The sequence below is a fragment of the Prunus mume genome, linkage group LG5, assembly GCF_029339155.1.
Source record: "Prunus mume cultivar Tortuosa linkage group LG5, ASM2933915v1, whole genome shotgun sequence".
NCBI lineage: Eukaryota > Viridiplantae > Streptophyta > Magnoliopsida > Rosales > Rosaceae > Prunus > Prunus mume.
Window position 1 is genome coordinate 20897238 of NC_142702.1, and position 23171 is coordinate 20920408.

Below are 23171 nucleotides of genomic sequence, written 5' to 3' on the forward strand. Positions count from 1 at the left end.
TCTTATCAGTTTAGTATATATATATATATATATATATATTTCCATGAATTTGCTTGCAAGACAGCTAACTTGTTGCTCATAATCTTAGGCCCGTATCCCTATCTTAGGCCGAAGAGAAGGTTTCGGGAAGAAAGAAGAAAGGGGAGGCACATATGACTATCTTAGGCCCATGATTGTAGGCAACTCCCCAAGATAAATTGGGCTTTTCTCATAAAGTGAGAAGAATTTCATCTTTTGTACTTTTTGGGGCACAAACAAGAGCTTCATTTTTCGACAGTTGCACATTCATCCCAAATTCAGTGTTTCACTTTTGAAAAAAGTGTTTTCGATTAAAAAAAAAAAGAAGACGACAATTTTACAGGTTGTGAGCCACGCATTCAGTCTTCCAATACCAAATTTCCACAAGTCTTCTCACCCATTTATTTCTAATTTATTTCCATGGCAACGTCTATAGTGCATCAAGTCCACCGTAGAATTTTCGTTATTTCCAAAAGTCTTCTCTCATCCATTTATTTCCACAAGTCTTGTCATCCATTAATTTCCTGGCTCTGTCCCTGTGTGCAACTATCTCCCTGCAGTATGTCCTTTGGAGTTTTAAGCACGGGCATGGCTCTTTGTGGGTTGAAGACTTGCACCGTATGAAAGATTAGAACGAAAATCGTAAACACAACGAAAGGCAACAACATTTAGAACCAACAATAAGAAGCCAAGAATAGCTAGCTAGGAATTCTTGCTTTTACCCAACTTTATGAAAAGACTATAAGCACGTCAATCAATTTTACGCGTTCCAAATTAATAATTCTAAGATGCATTCAATCACTAGCACAAGTGCAGATCATTGCTGTGGTCCTGTTTGGTGAATATGTGGCTCTGTTTTGGTCACCTGTTGCTACTTTTCTTTGCAGCGTGTTTTAGACGAACCCAGTTTCGGGTGAAACAATTAAGTCCATTACTTGTCTACTTCAGTCAGGGAGAAATTTGAAGCAGAAGACAATAATGCCACATCGCCCGACAGACTGGACTTTTTTGACTGTAGCAATCAGCTTTATTTCTGTGGTAGCAGTCTGCTTAATTTTTGTGATTAATCATAGATGCACTAAATGTGATCATCTGAGGTAAGATATTCATCTCTCTCAAAGCAACTTTCATCTCTAATTCAAGAGTTCACACTTTCACTTCTGAAAAACGTGGTTTTGGCAGAATTCTTTTTTGGGCTAAACAAAGGGGAACATAAGTTTACTAGGTGGAAATGTTGTAGTTTACTAGGTTGAAAGTAAGTTTGCTGAGGAGTCACCCATGTTTGGTGAATTATCTGTGTCAACCATGTCGTTTAGTAGAATTATTATACACGAGTTTAGGTTATGGTAACCACTATAAATATCATTACTAATAACAAGTTAGAACTCGAAAATTGTTACCATGATAAATTGAGATTTAGAAATAACCACACTACAATGCAAACCAAAATCGAGTAGAATTTTAAAACAAAAAATAAAAAACAAAAAAAAGGTTAAATATTTTTGTTGGTCATTAGATTTTACACGAAATTTTAATATGGTCAATGAAAAAAAATTTAACCAAATTGATCATTGAAAAAAATAAATTGTCAGAATTCTGTTTTAGGATAAAGAGTCAAGTCAACCATGTTTCGTCAATCTTTGTTGGTTTTTGCAAGGTATTGCAAACATGTTTGAATTGAAATTTGTCCCACATTGAAAAACTATAGTTCCTTGAATATCTTTATAAGGCCTACTCTTGGAAATAGAATAATTAGTTAATTATTTGAATTATTTTTTAAAATTCTGTTTTAGGATAAAGAGTCAAGTCAATCTTGAGATATCATACAAGCATATATATACGTACTTCACCAGTTTTGCATGTATGCTTACTTTGGTTGTGCTTTACATTTTTCCTAAAGAGTTTCCCTTGTTCGTCTTGATCATGACTGTACCTAACATGGCTGAAGCAAGGTGCTGCTTCAAACTCCTCTATGCAATTGTGGTGGTGCTTTTACTACACATGAGCAGCCCTTGCATTGGATGTAGCGAGAGGGACAGGCAAGCACTCCTTGCACTCAAACAAGGCCTCGTGGGTGACGACGGCGATCGCCTCCTTTCATGGGGAACAGAAGCCCAAAACAAAAATTGTTGCCAATGGGAAGGAGTCTACTGTAGCAGCAACCAAACTGGCCATGTTGTTAAGCTTGATCTTGGAGACCAATCTTTGCAAGGTAAGATTAGTCCTGAACTCATTCACTTGCAGCATTTGGAGTATTTGAACCTGAGTTACAATAATTTCAGTTGGGGCAAAATTCCAGATTTCATTGGATCTCTGAGCAATTTAATATACCTCGATCTTTCTTATGCAAATTTTGGAGGTCAAATTCCAAGCCAACTTGGAAACCTTACACACTTGCAATATCTCGATCTCAGCTCTCTTTCATCTTCTGAAATGAGCCCACTCCCTGTGAACTCTATTCATGCAAAAAACCTCAATTGGCTCCCTAATCTTTCAGGTCTGAAACACTTGGACCTAAGTTACACTAATCTCAGTGATGTTGTTGGTTGGCTGGAAGCAGTCAATATGCTTCCTAAACTAACAAACTTGATATTAGATGGGTGTAATCTTCCTCCTCCAATTATATCCTCTGTTTCTCTCATGAATTCTTCTAACTCTCTTGTTCATGTTGATCTCTTCCGCAACAATCTCAACTCTTCAATTTTCCAATGGTTGTCCGGTACTCATACCAACCTTGTTTATCTTGATATCTCTGGGAACAATTTCAGAGGTTCCTCAATTCCTGCATCTTTTGGAAACATGAGCTCTCTTGAATATCTTATTCTCCAGGGTAGCAAACTTGAAGGAGGGTTCCCGAATTCCTTTGCCAAGTTATGTAGGCTGCGAGAGTTGGACCTTTATGGAAATAGTCTTAGTGGACAACTTTCAGACTTTGTTGAAACATTGTCCAAATGCGCTCAAAAGACATTGGAGAGTTTGGATCTCTCTGACAATAACATTGTAGGTTCATTGCCTGATCTTACGAACTTCTTGTCATTGAAACACTTGAATCTCCAGAGCAATAACTTAAGTGGAAGAATACCTGAAAGTATTGGACAGATGTCCAAGCTGGAGATTATTCGTTTTGGTTGGAATTCTTTGGAAGGAGTGATTTCAGAAACTCATTTTTCAAAACTCTCCAAATTACAGAATTTGGGTTTATCATCAAACGCACTACTTTTAAACTTCAGTTTTGATTGGATTCCACCCTTCCAATTGCAATGCATACAATTGAAGTCTTGTAAGATGTGGTCGTCGTCTTTCCCAAAATGGCTTCAAACTCAAAAAAATTATACATGGCTTGATATTTCTGATGCTGGAATTTCTGATACCATTCCAAGTTGGTTTTGGGATTTGTCACAAAAATTAGCGGTTATGGAGATCTCTCACAATCAAATGAGAGGAACAGTTGGAAATATTATATCGGAGGAGTTTGCACCACGCCTAAATTTGAGTTGGAACCAATTGGAGGGTCCAATCCCTTCAATTCTATCAAAAGCTTCAATTCTAGATCTCTCCCATAATAACTTTTCAGGGCCAGCTTCTTTTTTGCGTGCAAGCAAGGATAGTAATTTAACCTTCCTCGATCTCTCAAGCAATCATGTATCTGGAGAACTTCCTGATTGTTGGATTCATTTAAAAAAATTAGTCTTCCTTGATTTGAGCAATAACTATTTATTTGGAAAAATTCCCACCACGATGGGGCATTTGTTTAGTATCAAGACACTAAGACTAAGTAACAATAGATTTGTGGGAGAGTTGCCTTCACAATTAAAGAATTGTACGAAGTTGATACTTTTTGATCTTGGGGAAAATAACTTATCATCCTCAATACCTGAAGGGTTATGGGCTAGTCTTCCAAATTTGGCTATCTTAATCCTTCGAGGTAATGAATTCTATAGAAGCATCCCGCCCCAATTATGCCATCTGACACGCATTCAAATTTTGGATTTGTCTATGAACAACATCTCTGGAACTATACCCAAATGTCTCAACAATTTGACTGCTTTGGCTCAAAAAGGAAATTCAAATCTAACTATCGAACATTCATATATGACTCAGCTGATGGGAGAAGTAAATTTTATTTGGGATTATGAGGAGGAAGCATCTTTAATATGGAAAGGAGTAAGGTCTAAATACAAAAGTACTCTGGGACTTGTAAAGAGTATTGATCTCTCAAGTAATAAGTTGACTGGGGAGATTCCTAGTGAAATCACTGATCTTGTTGGTTTGGTTTCTTTAAACCTGTCGAGAAACCAATTAATAGGTCAAATACCTCCAAGGATTGGAATGTTGCAGGAGTTAGATTCCCTTGATTTATCAAGAAACCATATTAATGGCAGAATTCCAAACAGTCTATCTCGGATAGATCGTATTGGTTACTTGGACTTGTCAGAAAACAACTTGTCTGGAAAAATTCCAATAGGGACACACTCCAAAGCTTTGGTCCATCTTCTTATGGTGGAAATCCTCTACTTTGTGGACTGCCACTCCTAAGGACATGCGATGAGGAGGAAAAAGGTCCAGGACAAACTGTGTTGGTGAATCAAGACGATCAAGATGGGCTCATATCGCAAGGATTTTACATCAGCTTGGGGCTTGGGTTTGCTGTTGGATTTTGGGGAGTTTTTGGCACTCTTCTATTCAACAGGTCATGCAGATATACATCCTTCAATTTTGGACTTGTTTAACAGATTGGTCTGTACGTGAAGGCAGAAATCATCAGGCAAAGGATGCCTAATACTAGATAAATGGTAATTACTACTATCTCTCTCACATACTATTTTTGAAATTCAATGAAGCAAGTTAGTTTTTCTTTATCCTGAAATGCATGCAGATATTACAGAACATAATTAACATTTATTTATAAGTAATAAAAAATAAAAATAAAAGGAAACATGAACTTTCTTTCTTTTTGCTATATAAAAGGAACATGCATGCATGATTTTGTTCACTGGTTATAATCTTGCTTCCCTTCGTGTTCAGTGCAGGCACCTTTGAGACGACATGCTTCCCTTCAGTTGAAGATGGACGAGACGAAAGACTGCTATTTGTACTAGCTTTCGAGTGCTTGAGTGATGATGATAAAGGATCTCACCGAAATAAAGGAACCATTATTTTATAGTAAATGAGTTGTACCGTTATTTGTAAGAACGTAATGGGAACTTCACCCATGAAGTATTTGGTATGATGTTCTTGTGTACCTCATGGTTTTTTATGGCTCGAGCATGTTATCTCAATGTAGGAAATGTAGATTGCCTTTTAATGTATTGCTAGTATGAATAAAACAATGGAATAATTTAAGTTAAGTGATTCAATCACAGAAATAAAAGGGTTGTAAATCTGGTAAATGCACTTTACTAACATTATCTTTCGTCTGTGTAAGAAAGAAAATACTTACTTTGAAAGTCCAGTATTTTTTGTTTTGTTTTTGTTTTTAAAGGTTCTCTGTATGAATACCCAAAAAAAAAAAAAAAAAAAAGTAAAACACTGATAAGCGCCCACTATGGGGCTCGAACCCACAATCACAAAGTTAAAAGCCTTGCGCTCTACCAACTGAGCTAGACGGACTATTCCTTTGCTTAAAGTCTCAGGAGATACATATAGTAAATACACAAATCTTACCACAACATCACAGCCATTCACGTCGTGTTCAAACCCTGGGGTTGTCTGCCGGTGAAAGTGTTATAAATAGCTTCACAGCTTATACTTTTTAATGAAGAATGGTAAACCAACAAATCTTATAAATAATTTCATGGTTATGAGACATCCAAATACATCCAAGCATGTTTCCAAGACTCCTTCGGCAACAATAATTTCAAAACAAATTGATAAACATTTACAGCTGATTACATCATCATCAGAATGTGGATCGCTTGAATTTGAACCTAAACCACCAATGGAATATATTTTTCCATCCAATACTTCACAGGCGAAATAGCACCCGCATGCACAAATCCAATAAAGCAAAGGCTCTTTACAATTATAATAATAACAAAGAGCAAACTAATTTGCAAGAGTTTTTACTATTCATCACGACAGCATTCAATAATGAGAAATCTATATGCTCTGACAGGTCAAAAGATGAAATCGCCAATCTTTAACATTCCATGAAATATGGTGTTTTCTCAGCAGATAATGTGATAATTTGAACCTGGGAGAAATTATTCCAGCTTTAACCCATGAATAACTCCGCAGAAAGTACAAGTGAGAAGTATTACCTAGCAGTGGATAATGGAGAAGCTTCACTCCAAGCGTTCAGGGAAACATCATAACAGTAGACCTCGCTGGTAGCATCTTCACACCAACCACAACCACCCAACAGGTAAACTTTGTTTCCCAGCACTTCGAAACCCATGCCTTTTCTCTTCAAGACGCGAGGCGGAAGTCCATGAACAAGCTTCCATGACTTTCTTGATGAGTTGGGATCCAACACATAACAGCAAAGTCGGTCCAACTTGTCTCGACACAAAGCATAGATCCAAGTCTCATCAAGTTTGTGTTTTTGACGGTAAGAATGCCACTCTTCACTGCACACTAAGTCTCTCCATCTTTTTGAAACACACTTTAGGAGTGTATGATACTTCCGGGGAACCCTAGCCAGGCAAAAGAGAGCAATGTCATCTGGAAGGCCAGATATAAGCGACTGTTGGCTCAGTTCCATTTGACTGATCCCCTCTGATACAACACCTGGCTGGTCCATTCTAATGTCGCCTGAAAAATTAAAATGGAACCATAAGGATTTTAGATAAGTAAGACTGATATAAGCCAACAAGCAGCTTGTATGTTGAACAATGGATTCACTTTCTCAATCTTAGTAATATGCAAGCCAGCTTACACCTTCAGCTATGACTCCAAGACTAGAACTAGGGACACCAAACTTTCCCTTTCCACCAATAAAGCTTGCAATTTCAATAGGTTTTTCTACAGCTGATTAATTTTGGAGAATCTATTTGAAATTTACCCTTACCATCTGCAAATCAAACACCGCCAAAACGTTTCCTACCCTCCCCCTCTCGATGAGGCATTCTTTCTCTAACCTTGCATTTATTATTTTATTATTTTATGGAATGGAAGAACTTATATGTTTCTCCAATCTAGTAGCTTAGCATATAGCATTGCATGTAATTACCATATTTTCACCTCAATGTAAGTTCTGAATAAATAAAGCCCTTAAAGAAATTGAATTGAAGTTAAAGTTTCTCTTTTTCTCATTAGTAGCAGCAGAACTCGTCAAATCCACATTAACTTAAACACTCAGTACACTACTAAAAAGCCACAATTCGACAAAATAGGCAATAGCAACAAGACCAAAAATCCAATTCGAAGTCGCACAGTTCGGGAACATTCTCTCTTTCATTTCTCTTGTTCTTCATACCAGTTTCCCATTTAAGTTATTCTCAGAATGGCCATTTGTCACCGAAGCTATGTCTTCGATCCCCGGAAATATATAGAACCCAGAAGTTTCTTCAAACCCAATAAAATTCAAAAGCAAATTCATACCAATTGTCAGGAAACAATTTCAATTCGATTTTGTTTGTAGAAACTTTTTTTTTCACAGCAACCAAGTGGATCAAATACCAAACCTAACGAGTTGAATTGAAACCCTAATTTGACCGAATCGATAAATGACCGTTCGCAAGAGAAAGAAAACATATTTGATAAGAAGACAAAAAAAGAAACGATTTGGCGGAAACTGGCCTGTGAGTCTCAGAAACGGGGATTTGATTGATTGGTTACTGGAACCACATTCTTCTTGACCTCCAATTGATTCAAAATGAACCTGAGAATGGCTCAAGAGCTGAAGAACACGTCAAGTTATATAATAATTAATTACAAAACCTTTCTGATTAAGCTCTGTTTTTCTTAATTAATAGAAAGCTTACCTTTTTTTTTTCTTTTTGGTCGAAGCTTACCTAATTCTCGGTAAGTTTAAACTAAAAGGAAAGAAATAGTGCAAAAATGCAGACGACTTGTCGTTTTCTGGAACATGGTAGAATAAAATAGAACTTATTTGTTTATTCATATTGGGAAATTTGCATAAATACCACCTGAACTTTTAGACATGTGCGCTATTATGACTTGAACTTTTTAAAGTATTGCAATTCACCACATATGTCTAACTCTGTTAAAATTTCTGATAAGGGTATTTTCGTTTGTTCATTATAACTTAAAAGGGTTAATAGTCTTATTAGTCCTTGAATTTTGACATGATATGTATTTGAGTCCCTCAATTTCTAAAATTGTTCCAATGGTCCTTTAACTTCACTTTCGTTAGGGCAAATGGTCTTGTCATCAAGTTTGTTAACTTTTTCTGTTAAATGAGGGCAAAATGGTTTTTGTATTTTAAAAAAGTATTTTTGTATTTTAAAAAACCAAAAAAATAAAAAAAATCTCTCTCTCAGGGAATTACGCAGACACTTCCTCAATCCCGGGCCATTATGTACTGTTTTGGGAGCTTTAAACCAAAGAAAAAAAAAGACCTCATAGAGCTTGACACTAATATAATGGACCAATGCTGCTCCACAGTGGAAGAATCACTAGACTCTCTGTATATGAGGTGCGCTGAGGTGCCTTTGTTGCAATTATGTTCCAGAAGAAATTGAACTAAAACAATCTACCTCTCCAATAAGCGTCGCTTCATCCATGTTCACCTCAGTGTGTTCAATTTCATAAAATGATTACATTTGCCAGTAAGTACATTCGAATTTCGAACAATATGAAAGGACATGTAAATGAATCGATTGAGAAGAAATGCAGACTGCAGACTATAAAGCAAATATAATCTGTTGATCTTCGTAACATGTGTGAATGCATTAGGAAAGTGAAATGCCGGATCTATTCCACCTCTAGCCTCCAATATCTTGCAAATCGCCTCATGACTGAAGCTACGAGCATCTGACAGTGGCTGCAAGGTCACTCATATTAACAACAAATGGCTTAATCCTTTATATATAATTGGAGAAATTTTTTTGCTAACTATGACATACCTAAAGGATTTTGTAAAATGCTTTAGTATTTGTTTCTAACTATGTGCCAAAGCATCTTATTAGTATATAATTAGAAAATTTTGGATGAACTTACAGTGCGGCCCCAGCGATCCGTGGCGTTCACATCAGCACCTTTATGAAGAAGTAGATCAACAATCTCAGTGCAGCCTTCACAGGATGCCAAATGAAGAGCTGTTCTCTTATCATAGTCAGCCAGATTGGGCTTCACACCTTTCTCTAACTCATGCATCACCCCTGCTTTGTCACCCTTGCTTGAACAATACAGCAGCCGATACGGGCTGTCCAGGCCAACTTTTTGACCCTTCTGCATGATGATAAGTAAAAAAAAATTCAAACTTTTTGCATATAACTTTGTAATAAATGAAAACTCATGCTGCATAACACTTCAATCACCTCTTTGCTTAACATCTATACCTATAAGCTAACAATTTGTTGTAACTTCAGGCTGTGAAATTATATTGGAATTTCAATCCAACCCTCTATTTGCTCTGCTTTCCAATGTTCACCACAAAAAACAGAACAAAAAACAAAACAAAACAAACAAAAAAAAAAAAAAAGCAGACTGGTTTGACAATATGAGAATTGATCACCTTGGATGACTGAGATGATGAAAGAGGTCTGCAATCTTCCATGAGATGAAATCAGGAAAACACTTTTAAGCAGAGAAGTGTGATTTTGAATATGTTTAAGGGAATGTTTAGAGTGATTAATTAGAGATAATGCTTGGAGTTGCATGTCTGAAGAGCATTTCTAATGTTGTGTCGGAGTCGACAAGGTCTCTTAAATGTCTGTTTCTGGGGTTTTATAACGAAAAAGGCAGGAGAGTCGCCTCGTAGTATTCGCTGAGTTAAAGTTAGGATTTGGTTGACTTCTTGTTTGGTTCCTGCGAAAATGGAAGGGGATAAGTTTGACCATGCTGAGTTTTCTCGGGTTCGATTTTACTAAGGTTTCTCCCTCAGAGGGCAAACGGATGAGCGAGCGAGGACATTCAGAGTTGGCGGGGTTTTCTGTTTCCCAAAGGAGGAACGACGCGGTCTCACTGTATACTAACGTTGCAAACAATATTAGCGTATAATACATTTTCAAGGACGACGAATACAAAGGTGTGACACACATAAAATTTCAATATTTTGTCAATTTTCTACAATAGTGATATTTCAAAGCATTTATCCTGATTTAATGCAACTTAAAAGGAAACAAGATAATGAAATTTAGGTAATTTTTCTTTTCTGAACAGAGACATTTTACTTTGTATCATTTCAAAAAAGGTTGCCAAACTGGGGGTACGTAAAAGATATTCTTTCTTTTCCATAAAATATTTTTTTTTTAGAGAGAGAGAGAGAGAGAGAGAGGGGAAAGGAATGCAATGCATAGCCTTCATTGGATCTCAAGCCTCTACATTTAGAATCCACCCATTTTTCTGCATTTGGCTTCATCTCAGCTGTTATAATAATCCAATGATCTACAACATGACATGGCAAGTATCATAAGTTCAATTTAATTTTAAGAGTCTAAAAGTCCAATTTTGCCCTTCCAATAAAATTAAGAAAGAAAAAAACAAACAAGAAACCAAACCCACCCCATCCCAGCATCGGCGTTGTCGCACCCACACCACCACCCCCAACCTCCCTTATTTTTGTCTTGGGTAACGATGGACTCCCTTGTGCACCAAGTGTATAGGCTTTCAAATGGCTAGAGGTCCCGAAGTGCTCTATTGCTGAGACGTCAGTTATGTTATTTTGTTGTTTCGACTATTACTGCTTTTCAATCTTTCATATTGTTATGTTTGTTTGTGGCACTTTGTTGCTTAAATTCTTTCTCTTAGAGAAGTTCTAGTGTTGCATGTTCTTCTCCTTTATGTTGGTCGTTCTTGCAACCTTTCTAGCTTTTTAGTGAAAGCATATCTTCGAACCAAAAAGAAAAAAAAGGGAATGCAATTCAACTATATGATTTGGGTTTTGATTTCTACTTGAATTGGCTAATGAATTGGATCCATGCAAACTTTTCTTGTCAAAATTCTTTTTGGATTATGATTCCTTTATGAATTGGGTGTTGATTTTGTTATTTTATGTGTTTCTAGGTATGAGAATTAGGTTATTTTCATGTGAGAAATTTTCTGGGTATGGTTTTTGTTGGGGTCTTTTGTTGAGAGCTACAATGGGCTTGTTGGACTATCTGCATCGAGCTCTCTTGCGCCTCTGTCGAGTTTATGGACCATTTAAACCCCAAAACACCCGAAAGAGTTGAAACCTTAGGGAGTGCTTTGGTCTTCTTTAATGGCTCTTCAGTACATTGAAGTTTTGATGAGAATGGTACATTAGCTACTGTGAAGCTATTGCTTAATAATAGAGGTGGAGCAGACGTTGGAAAGGGTTTGCTTGAAACATAGTGGAATAGGTGTTCTAGCAGCTACTACTTGTTTGATTGGGCTTCTGGCAGCTTGACGAATGCTTGGTCGCGCCTTTGGATTTCTCACCAAAAAGGTGATGCCCGTGATTTCAACTCGGCTTCAGAAAATAATTGTTTCATATTTGGAATAAGGTTTTTGGGAAGAGAGAGAGAGAAAGGGATATATATATATATATATATATAATGATAAGATGGAAGAACCAGAGCTTGAATCTGGTGCTTCTAATAGTGGGGGAGTACGCTTGCCCCTATGCTTGAGTTTAAGAACCAGGCCCTAAGAGTGCTTCCAAAAGCTTGTGGAGCCTTAGGAAACACTTTGGTTCCTCTCACCAACAAGATAGACAATTGTTACAGATCAATATTATGGTTTGGCATGAGAAGCTTGTGGCATGGAAGCTAAGCTTTCACGAGTTTAGCAGTAGCGGGAAAGAGCTTGAATTTCTTATGGAAGCGAAGGTTTAGAGCACGGGGTAGAGAGAAATTTGGGGGGATTTTGACTAAGGAAGAAAGAGAGATATGGAAATAAAGAATGGGGCTGTCTTGAGTAAATTTCCAGCAGCTTGACAAAGCTTGGTCACGCTCCAGGATTGTGTCTTTGCTGGGTAGAAGGTGCCTCCTTTTATAGGTGTTGGAACCCTCAATTTTATCAGGCATTTCTCTCCTTTTCCCTTCCCTTTCTTCCATTTCAACCTCATTTGGTGAAACTTCCCCAGCCTACGCACCTAGACACGAAGCCTTTTTTAGGGTTTCAAGATCTTCACGCAACTGGATTTCTTTATGTGGGTGAGGCGCCCTCCACTTTTCTCTATGGTTTTCCTATTTGAGCTTGCATAAGAAAGGAACATGGGTAGGGGCATTAGTCTAATGGGTATTCCTCCTGCGCATATGAATTTCCTTTGGTTTTTGCAATGGCTTACCATTTGACTTGGTTTTGAGGCTTTTGACAACGCTAGATTTGATGCTAGATTTTTATGAGGTGCTAGGCTGGGCTTTTTTTCTAAGGTATTGGGTCATTGACATTCTATTTCTAGCGGCCTGTGAGTTTGGTTTCGTCAAGTTGCTGGAAGTAGCTTATTTACTTTGTTTTTGACAATGTGCTAGATGTCTTAGCTGATGTATGATTTTTTTAAGTGTTGCAGACCATTGGATATTCTCCTAAGGGATTGGGTCACTTTGCTCTCTCTCTCTCTCTCTCTCTCTCTCTCTCTCTCTCTCATGCTTACCCATATGTTTGGGCTCAAGAAATAAGCTTGAGTTTTGGTTCTCCCAAGCAGCCCAAAACTTCCATTTCTTGAACATTCAATGCGCCTTATGAATACTCATAACCATCTATACTACAACCTACTCAGCAAGCCCTAGGCATTCGTGTGGCTTGGGGCCACTTAAGCTTATAGCGTGGCTTAGTACCAAAATGACGGTTTTTCGCTTGGCGTTGCACGTTACTTAGCGTGTTTGTGCTCGAGCTTTCCCATATTACAGTGGACTATAGCCAGGTTAAATGGTGCTTGACGAGACAATAAGCGCGGATTTATAGAACCAGTACATTTTACAGGCTCGTTATGGCATCTCTGCATGACGGGTTGCATGTTTGCTTGGCATGGCATGTGGACCATAACTTGCGTAAGCACATACAAAAAATTCTTGCATACCCAAGTCAGGCTTCTTTCCCGGTTAAGTGTTGTATTGGGCCAGAAATATATTTGGGCCCAACCTCGGATTTTTTGGGCCTCAACAGTTTCTACAGGTTATGGGGTTGTGTTGATAAAAAAGAAAAGAGAGGTTGTGGCCATAGTCTAAAATATCGATAGTATTGATGAAATATCGATGATATTATCTTTTTCTCGAATCACGAATATTTCGGAACGTATCCATACACATATCATATAAAGATTGATAATATCATAAAATATCAATGTTGATAATTTCGCTCACATTTTAGCAATATTTTGTCAAAACATTGCTATAATATCAAAAATATCGATGTAATAAAAAGAAAGGAAGAAAAAAACACAAAGCATACAAGTAAAGGGGATTCGAACACCTATCATTTCACTCCTCCAACGCCTAAATCACTATCTTGCTTATGTTTTTGTGAAATACGCAAAGGAGAACTCAATGTGGTACTAAGTCACTCATGTATCTTACCATGCAATGTATAAAGTGTAAAATATTGTAGTAAATCATTAATGATTATAGTGTGTTTAATCTTCTTTCATTAATTATTATTTATTTTCTACACTCAAAGTGTTTGTCAGTTCGCTATATAATCAACTTAAATCAATTAAACCTATCATGCAATGCATTTCCTTCCATTTTTGTGTGATAAACTAATAGATAATTGACTAAATAAACATCCTTCAAAGTTTCAATAAAAATTCTCAAGTTTTTCTTACAATTTATGTGGTTTTTATTTAATTTTTATTGATATTGATAATATCCCGATGTTTTCATGGAAATTTCCTTGATTTTTTACTACCGATATTTCCAATACTATTGATATTTTAGACCTTGGCTGTGACAAAGAGAAGATGATAGAAAGAAAGGAAGAGATGGATAGGGCCACCAGTGACCAATGCCAATAATGGGAGGAGGGTAGAGGCGGTGGGTCCCCGATGGGGGAAGTTTGTTCTCGGTTTGTTTTTTCATTTGGTTTTTTTTTTTTTCAAGTTTTGAATTTTTTTTTTATTATAACGACAAAATTGAACTTTAGGTTGTTTAAAAAAACATGGTGGTTCTCATAAAATACAATTAAATTTATAGTTGTTGACGTGTCATGTTATATTTATATTATAATGACGACTAAGATGAAGCAAAATATGAAAAAATGCGTAAATTCTAAATGCAGAGGGTCGGATCCATCTTCATCATGTTAGGAAATAAATAAGTAAAAACAATAGCAAAATTTCTCAATAAAAAATGAATCCCACAAGCGAAAAGTAGGAAGAAAGAATTTGGAAAATCTCAAAAATCCTCCTTCGGATTTTCAAATAGGTTTTTTAGGTTTTATATAAAAAAAATTTCACTTTAAAAGCAAAGCGCTTTTCAAAAGACAAAACCACTCAACTTTCAAATCAGACGTACGAACGATTGATTCTGGAAATCTAAAAATAAATAAGGGATTTTCATTTTTCGCTTCTTTTAAAATTTTTTCTCTCCTTATGCTTTTTCCAAAATGTCCCTTTTCAAATTTCAAAAAATCCTGACGTCGAAATAAAAGCACAATTACCCTCCAAATCAACCCCAACCTGATTTTGACTCACACTCTCTCACTCTCTCACTCTCTCTCCCTCTGGATTTGAGACATGGCGTTGAACGAGCGTCAGGTCTCCGAAAGCGGACCCGACCCAGAAGAGCTGGAGGTGCTGGAGTGTGAAGTGAAGGAAATGGCAGAGAAGATTTTAGAGTACAGAGCCACTTTACCAGATCAGCTCAAGAACACCTTCGCCTCAATTCTCGCTGCTCAGAAACCGGTTTTTCTGAATGGGTCGGATCCTGGGACTTCCGGAGCTCCGAATTCGGGTGCATTTCTTTTAACTTCTTGTTGTGTTCTGTATACTTTTAAGGGTTGTTGGATAATGAATGCCGTGGTTCTCAGATCAGATTGATATTGTTTGAAAACTTTTAACGTCTGGTTGGTAGCTAGGAAAAACGAGGTCGGGATTGAGATCGAAAAGTTGGGTCTTTTTAGACATGATTTATTTGGGTTTCTCAGAAATTTCAGAATCAAAATTGGGTCTTTTGTGAAAAGAGTGAAGTAAGGTAAAGTGTGCGTGTTAGGAAACTGAAAGACTCCCTAGCTTGGAAAATGTCAAGAATTATAACTTGAGGTTCATTTCTTTTCATATAATTTTGGTTTGCACAGAAGATGGAAGCTTAGTACGAGGAACCCCCTTTTGGGAGCCCAAGTGGGATTTTAATTTTCTTTGGTGACTGCAAAGATATTTGAACGGATTTTTATGTTTCTGTGGCAATAACGATATAAATAGGAAAGCTTGTGTTGGCATAGTGTTTAAGGCATCCATCTTTTGTGGTAGTGATCATACTAGCATTAGTGCTTTCACACACCAGACATGGCTGATTTTGATGCTGTGCCTCTTTTGCCATCTCAAGAAAGGAGGCTCATTGGTGGAAATGCTTACTTGAGAGATAAAATTCCTCTCCCTTGTATTATGCTCTTTAAGAATGGGGAAATCAGTGAACCAACGGTATGTTGCTCTGTTGCATGGCAATACTGATGGATGAATGTTATTGAAGGCAAGATTGGTGGTAGTCACCGTGTGAAAGTGGTCGTCTTAGTTGAATTAATTGTAGCACACAAGTGGAGATGATGTCTTTTTTATGTAGTTGAATATATGGCTTTTGTTTGGCACAGGCCGCAGGGGTGAATTATTTTATGATTGTGATGGTGAAAATGATGAGTCATAAATTACAATGGTAGGACTATGATAGTAAAAGCAATAGCTTTTGTTTCAACTAGGTTTCCCCCTTTCTCTATTGGTGTTGCTTGATTAAAGTTTTGAAATAACCATCTCTAAGAAACTGTTGTATGGTTTTTTGCTCATAGATTGGTGCTTTATTTACCTGGGGTAGAATTTCTTTCGTCTGTCATTAAAACCTTTTCCATGATTTCCTATATTACCTTGATTGAGTATGCCTATACACTCTTTGTTTTCAGTGCCTACTTATCCCCCAAAGTTAGAAAAGTGAGGTAGCATGGAATTTCCATTTTTAAGGGTAAATTTCCTGGTGTGGTTGAAGCACTTAACAAACTTATATTTTGCAGAGGCAGGTCAAGTGGCTTCTAATAAGGGGGCATTACTGGCTAATGGAGATCAGACTTCCGAGAAGTTGCGATTGTTTAGAGATAAACTTTCCAGCAATGTTGCTGCCTTGCCTATTGTTTTGAAGAGGATGACAGAGTGTATTTCAAAGATTGACAATTTAGACTCTGAAAACATAATCATACATCCTGCATTTAAAAAGAAAAGGACTAGTTGACCGAGTTTTCAACCCTTGAATGACTGCTGTATCACCTGTTGATTGATGTAGAATGACACATGTTTTGAAATTTGATCAAATTTGATTCGTATATGATGATGTAATTACTCAAGAAAAGAGTGCTTCAAATTTATTTTTGAACGAAAAGGAACTTTATTAAGAGGAAAAAGCCACAAACATAACAAAAAATTATTCTCGTGGTCTTCAACTTCAATTTCGTTAGAATAAATGGTTTTGCCGTCAATTTTATTAATTTTTCTTTTAAATACAGGGCCAAAATGATAAAAAAATTTTAATCAAAATTGATTAAAGAATCTGATCAGAAAAAAATAATCAGTTGGCATACCCATACGCATGCCTCTCTCTCCCTTGTTTTTTTAGTTTGATGACTAAAGAATTCTTATGCCGGCCACTCCAATGTCATACCCATTACCTTTAGTTATTAGGATAAAGAGTGTGAAAGCGGTTTTGTCAGAATTCTGTCTTAGGATAAAGAGTCAAGTCAACCCTGTTTCGTCAATCTTGAGGTATCATACAAACATATATGTACTTCACTAGTTTTGCATGTATGCTTACTTTGGTTGTGCTTTATCTTTTTCCTAAAGAGTTTCCCTTGTTCGTCTTGATCACGACTGTAGCTAACATGGCTGAAGCAAGGTGCTGCTTCAAACTCATCGGTGCAATTGTGGTGGTGCTTTTACTAAACATGAACAGTCCTTGCATTGGATGTAGCGAGAGGGACAGGCAAGCACTCCTTGCACTCAAACAAGGCCTCGTGGGTGACGACGGCGATCGCCTCCTGTCATGGGGAACAGAAGCCCAAAACAGAAATTGTTGCCAATGGGAAGGAGTCTACTGTAGCAGCAACCAAACTGGCCATGTTGTTAAGCTTGATCTTGGAGACCAATCTTTGCGAGGTAAGATTAGTCCTGAACTCGTGAAGTTGCAACATTTGGAATATTTGAACCTTCGTTTCAATAATTTGAGTCAGAGCCAAATTCCAGATTTCATTGGATCTCTGAGCAATTTAAGACACCTCGACCTCTCTTCTGCTAATTTTGGAGGTCAAATTCCAAACCAACTTGGAAACCTTACACACTTGCAATATCTCGATCTCAGCTCTCATTATTATTCTGTTATACGCCCTAGGAACTCTATTCATGCACAAAACCTCAATTGGCTCCCTAATCTTTCAGGTCTGGAACACTTGGACCTAAGTCACACTAATCTCAGTGATGTTGTTGGTTGGCTGGAAGCAGTTAATGTGCTTCCTAAACTAACAAAATTGATATTAGTGGACTGTCTACTTCCTCCTCCAATTATATCCTCTGTTTCTCTCATGAATTCTTCTAACTCTCTTGTTCATGTTGATCTCTTCCGCAACAATCTCAACTCTTCAATTTTCCAATGGTTGTCCGGTACTCATACCAACCTTGTTTATCTTGATCTTTCTCGGAACAATTTCAGAGGTTCCTCAATTGAATCAATTCCTGCATCTTTTGGAAACATGAGCTCTCTTGAATATCTTATTCTCCAGGGTAGCAAACTTGAAGGAGGGTTCCCGAATTCCTTTGCCAAGCTATGTAGGCTGCGACGCTTGGATCTTTATGGAAATAGGCTTAGTGGACAACTTACAAACTTTGTTGAAATATTGTCGGAATGCGTTCAAAACACATTAGAGCATTTGGATATCTCTTACAATAAGGACATTGTGGGTTCATTGCCTGATCTTACGAACTTCTTATCATTGAAACACTTGGACTTCTCGGGCAATAACTTAAGTGGAAGAATACCTGAAAGTATTGGACAGATGTCCAAGCTGGAGACTATTTGGTTTGGAGGGAATTCTTTGGAAGGAGTGATTTCAGAAACTCATTTTTCAAAGGAAAATGCTAGAGGCACCAACTTTCACCAACTTTGGGCACCAACTCTAATAGGGTGGAGACCCGGTGTATTGCCAATACACCTCCACTCTATTAGAGAGTTGGTGCCCAAGTTGGTGCCCAAAGTTGGTGCCTCTAGCACCACCCTTTTTCAAAACTCTCCAAATTAAGTGATTTGAGTTTATCATCTAACTCTCTACTTTTAAACTTCAGTTTTGATTGGATTCCACCCTTCCAATTGCGAAGCATATTCTTGGGGTCGTGTAAGATGTGGCCGTCGTCTTTCCCAAAATGGCTTCAAACTCAAAAAAATTATACATGGCTTCATATTTCTGATGCTGGAATTTCTGATACCATTCCAAGTTGGTTTTGGGATTTGTCACAAAAATTAGAGATTATGGATATCTCTCACAATCAATTGAGAGGAACAGTTGGAAATATTAGATGGGAGTTTGCACCGCGCCTAAATTTGAGTTGGAATGAATTGGAGGGTCCAATCCCTTCAATTCTATCAAAAGCTTCAATTCTAGATCTCTCCCATAATAACTTTTCAGGGGCAGCTTCTTTTTTGTGTGCAACCAAGGATAGTAATTTAACCTTTCTTGATCTCTCCAACAATCATGTTTCTGGAGAACTTCTGGATTGTTGGATCCATTTTAAAAAATTAATCTTTCTTGATTTGAGCAATAACTATTTATTTGGAAAAATTCCCACCACGATGGGGTACTTGTTTAGTATTGAGACACTAAGACTAAGTAACAATAGATTTGTGGGAGAGTTGCCTTCACAATTGAAGAATTGTACAAAGTTGACACTTTTGGATCTTGGGGAAAATAACTTATCATGCTCAATACTTGAATGGTTAGGGGCTAGTCTTCCAAATTTGGCTATCTTAATCCTTCGAGGTAATCAGTTCTATAGAAGCATCCCGCCCCAAATATGCCATCTGACACGCATTCAAATTTTGGATTTGTCGATGAACAACATCTATGGAACTATACCCAAATGTCTCAACAATTTGATTGTTTTGGCTCATAACGGAAATTCAAGTCTGACAATTGAACATTTATATACAACTCATCTGGAAGAAGGAGATATTCTTTGGAATTATGAGGAGGAAGCATCTTTAATATGGAAAGGGGTAAGGTCTAAATACAAAAGTACTCTGGGACTTGTAAAGAGTATTGATCTCTCAAGCAATAAGTTGATTGGGGAGATTCCTAATGAAATCACTGATCTTGTTGGTTTGGTTTCTTTAAACCTGTCGAGAAACCAATTGATAGGTCAAATACCTCCAAGGATTGGAATGTTGCTGGAGTTAGATTCCCTTGATTTATCAAGAAACCAGATTAATGGCAGAATTCCAAACAGTCTATCTCGAATAGATCGTATTGGTTACTTGGACTTGTCAGAAAACGACTTCTCTGGAAAAATTCCAACATGCACCCAACTCCAAAGCTTTGGTCCATCTTCTTATGGTGGAAATCCTCTACTTTGTGGACTGCCACTCCTAAGGACATGCGATGAGGACGAAGAAGGTCTAAGACAAACTGTGTTGGTGAATCAAGACAATCAAGATGGGCTCATAACGCAAGGATTTTATATTAGCTTGGGGCTTGGGTTTGCTATTGGATTTTGGGGAGTTTTTGGCACTCTTCTATTCAACAGGTCATGCAGATATACATACTTCAATTTCTGGACTTGTTTCACAGATGGGTTGTACGTGAAGGCAGAAATCATCAGGCAAAGGATGCCTAATACAAGATAAATGGTCATTACTACTATCTCTCTCACATACTATTTTTGAAATTCAATGATGCAAGTTAGTTGTTCTTTTTCCTGAAATGCATGCAGATATTACAGAACATAATTAATTTAGAGTTTTAAGCATAAGCTGGTTGTAATTACTACACCATAAGCTGGTTGTAATATGTCGTCCTCTGGAGTTTTAAGCACGGGCATGGCTCGTTGTGGGTTGAAGACTTGCACCGTATGAAAGATTAGAACGAAAATTCTAAACACAACAAAAGACAATAAGAAGCCAAGAAAAGCTGGCTAGGAATTCTTGCTTTTACCCAACTTTATGAAAAGACTATGAGCACGTCAATCAATTTTATGCGTTCCAAATTAATAATTCCAAGATGCATTCAATCACTAGCACAAGTGCAGATCATTGCTGTGGTCCTGTGTTGGTGAATATGTGGCTCTGTTTTGCAGCGTGTTTTAGAAGAACCCAGTTTCGGGTGAAACAATTAAGTCCATTACTTGTCTACTTCAGTCAAGGAGAAATTTGAAGCAGAAGACAATAATGCCACATCGCCCGACAGACTGGACTTTTTTTACTGTAGCAACCAGCTTTATTTCTGTGGTAGCAGTCTGCTTAATTTTTGTGATTAATCATAGATGCACTAAATGTGATAATCTGAGGTAAGATATTCATCTCTCTCAAAGCAACTTTCATCTCTAATTCAAGAGTTCACACTTTCACTTCTGAAAAACGTGGTTTTGGCAGAATTCTTTTTTGGGCTAAACAAAGGGGAACATAAGTTTACTAGGTGGAAATTTTGTAGTTTACTAGGTTGAAAGTAAGTTTGCTGAAGAGTCACCCATGTTTGGTGAATTATCTGTGTCAACCATGTCGTTTAGTAGAATTATTATACACGAGTTTAGGTTATGGTAACCACTATAAATATCGTTACTAATAACAAGTTAGAACTCGAAAATTGTTACCATGATAAATTGAGATTTAGAAATAACCACACTACAATGCAAACCACAATCGAGTAGAATTTTAAAACAAAAAATAAAAAACAAAAAAAAGGTTAAATATTTTTTTTGGTCATTAGATTTTACACAAAATTTTAATATGGTCAATGAAAAAAAATTTAACCAAATTGATCATTGAAAAAAATAAATTGTCAGAATTCTGTTTTAGGATAATGGGGCTTTATTGATTGCATTAAGTGGGAAAGCGGTTTTGTCAGAATTCTGTCTTAGGATAAAGAGTCAAGTCAACCCTGTTTCGTCAATCTTGAGGTATCATACAAGCATATATATGTACTTCACTAGTTTTCCATGTATGCTTACTTTGGTTGTGCTTTATCTTTTTCCTAAAGAGTTTCCCTTGTTCGTCTTGATCACGACTGTAGCTAACATGGCTGAAGCAAGGTGCTGCTTCAAACTCATCGGTGCAATTGTGGTGGTGCTTTTACTAAACATGAACAGTCCTTGCATTGGATGTAGCGAGAGGGACAGGCAAGCACTCCTTGCACTCAAACAAGGCCTCGTGGGTGACGACGGCGATCGCCTCCTTTCATGGGGAAGAGAAGCCCAAAACAAAAATTGTTGCCAATGGGAAGGAGTCTACTGTAGCAGCAACCAAACTGGCCATGTTGTTAAGCTTGACCTTGGAGACCAATCTTTGCAAGGTAAGATTAGTCCTGAACTCATTCACTTGCAGCATTTGGAGTATTTGAACCTGAGTTGCAATAATTCGGGGCAAAATTCCAGATTTCATTGGATCTCTGAGCAATTTAATATACCTCGATCTTTCTTATGCAAATTTTGGAGGTCAAATTCCAAACCAACTTGGAAACCTTACACACTTGCAATATCTCGATCTCAGCTCTCTTTCATCTTCTGATATGAGCCCACTCCCTGTGAACTCTATTCATGCAAAAAACCTCAATTGGCTCCCTAATCTTTCAGGTCTGAAACACTTGGACCTAACTTACACTAATCTCAGTGATGTTGTTGGTTGGCTGGAAGCAGTTAATATGCTTCCTAAACTAACAAAATTGATATTAGTGGACTGTCTACTTCCTCCTCCAGTTATATCCTCTGTTTCGCTCATGAATTCTTCTAACTCTCTTGTTCATGTCGATCTCACCGCCAACAATCTCAACTCTTCAATCTTCCAATGGTTGTCCGGTACTCATACCAACCTTGTTTATCTTGATCTCTCTGCAAACAATTTCAATGGTTCCTCAATTCCTGCAGCTTTTGGAAACATGAGCTCTCTTGAATATCTTAGTCTCTATGGAAACCAATTTGAAGGAGGGTTCCCGAATTCCTTTGCCAAGCTCTGTAGGCTGCGAGAGTTGGACCTTGGGGTTAATAGTCTTAGTGGACAACTTTCAGACTTTGTTGAAACATTGTCCAAATGCGCTCAAAAGACATTGGAGGGTTTGGTTGGAATTCTTTGGAAGGAGTGATTTCAGAAACTCATTTTTCAAAACTCTCCAAATTAAGTTATTTGAGTTTATCATCACTACGTTTAAACTTCAGTTTTGATTGGATTCCTCCCTTCCAATTGCAATTCATACAATTGAATTCTTGTAAGATGTGGCCATCGTCTTTTCCAAAATGGCTTCAAACTCAAAAAAATTATACATGGCTTCATATTTCTGATGCTGGAATTTCTGATACCATTCCAAGTTGGTTTTGGGATTTGTCACAAAAATTAGAAGGTATGGATATCTCTCACAATCAAATGAGAGGAACAGTTGGAAATATTAGATTGGAGTTTGCACCGCGCCTAAATTTGAGTTGGAATCAATTGGAGGGTCCAATCCCTTCAATTCTATCAAAAGCTTCAGTTCTAGATCTCTCCCATAATAACTTTTCAGGGGCAGCTTCTTTTTTGTGTGCAACCAAGGATAGTAATTTAACCTTTCTTGATCTCTCAAGCAATCATGTATCTGGAGAACTTCCTGATGGTTGGATCCATTTTAAAAAATTAGTCTTCCTTGATTTGAGCAATAACTATTTATTTGGAAAAATTCCCACCACGATGGGGCACTTGTTTAGTATC

General features: G+C 37.3%; 3 protein-coding genes, 1 non-coding gene and 1 pseudogene across 4 annotated transcripts; 4 read left to right on the forward strand and 1 right to left on the reverse strand.

Moving 5' to 3' along the window:
- The first annotated feature begins 1956 nt into the window (after window positions 1-1956).
- Window positions 1957-5260, forward strand: LOC103331996 (receptor-like protein EIX1). The gene is given in 3 exon segments (XM_008234689.3): window positions 1957-4486; window positions 4489-4811; window positions 5044-5260. Coding segments are annotated over 2 exon segments (2790 nt in total). The 3' UTR covers window positions 4749-4811; window positions 5044-5260.
- Window positions 5261-5555: 295 nt separating this feature from the next.
- TRNAK-UUU (transfer RNA lysine (anticodon UUU)) lies at window positions 5556-5628 on the reverse strand. The gene has a single exon. It is a non-coding gene; the product is annotated as a tRNA-Lys (tRNA).
- A 9039-nt stretch (window positions 5629-14667) lies between these two features.
- LOC148917295 (uncharacterized) lies at window positions 14668-16566 on the forward strand. The gene is made up of 2 exons (XM_089051921.1): window positions 14668-14996; window positions 16261-16566. Exons 1-2 carry the CDS (start codon window positions 14780-14782, stop codon window positions 16473-16475), a joined length of 432 nt encoding a protein of 143 aa, XP_088908047.1. The 5' UTR covers window positions 14668-14779; the 3' UTR covers window positions 16476-16566.
- Window positions 16567-16712: 146 nt separating this feature from the next.
- Window positions 16713-20161, forward strand: LOC103332023 (receptor-like protein EIX2). The gene is made up of 3 exons (XM_089051922.1): window positions 16713-17392; window positions 18013-18350; window positions 18506-20161. The coding sequence occupies exons 1-3, from the start codon at window positions 17354-17356 to the stop codon at window positions 20124-20126; spliced, it is 1998 nt and encodes a 665-aa protein (XP_088908048.1). The 5' UTR covers window positions 16713-17353; the 3' UTR covers window positions 20127-20161.
- Window positions 20162-21456: 1295 nt separating this feature from the next.
- On the forward strand, window positions 21457-22703 carry LOC148917296 (receptor-like protein EIX1; annotated as a pseudogene).
- The last annotated feature ends 468 nt before the right edge of the window (window positions 22704-23171 follow it).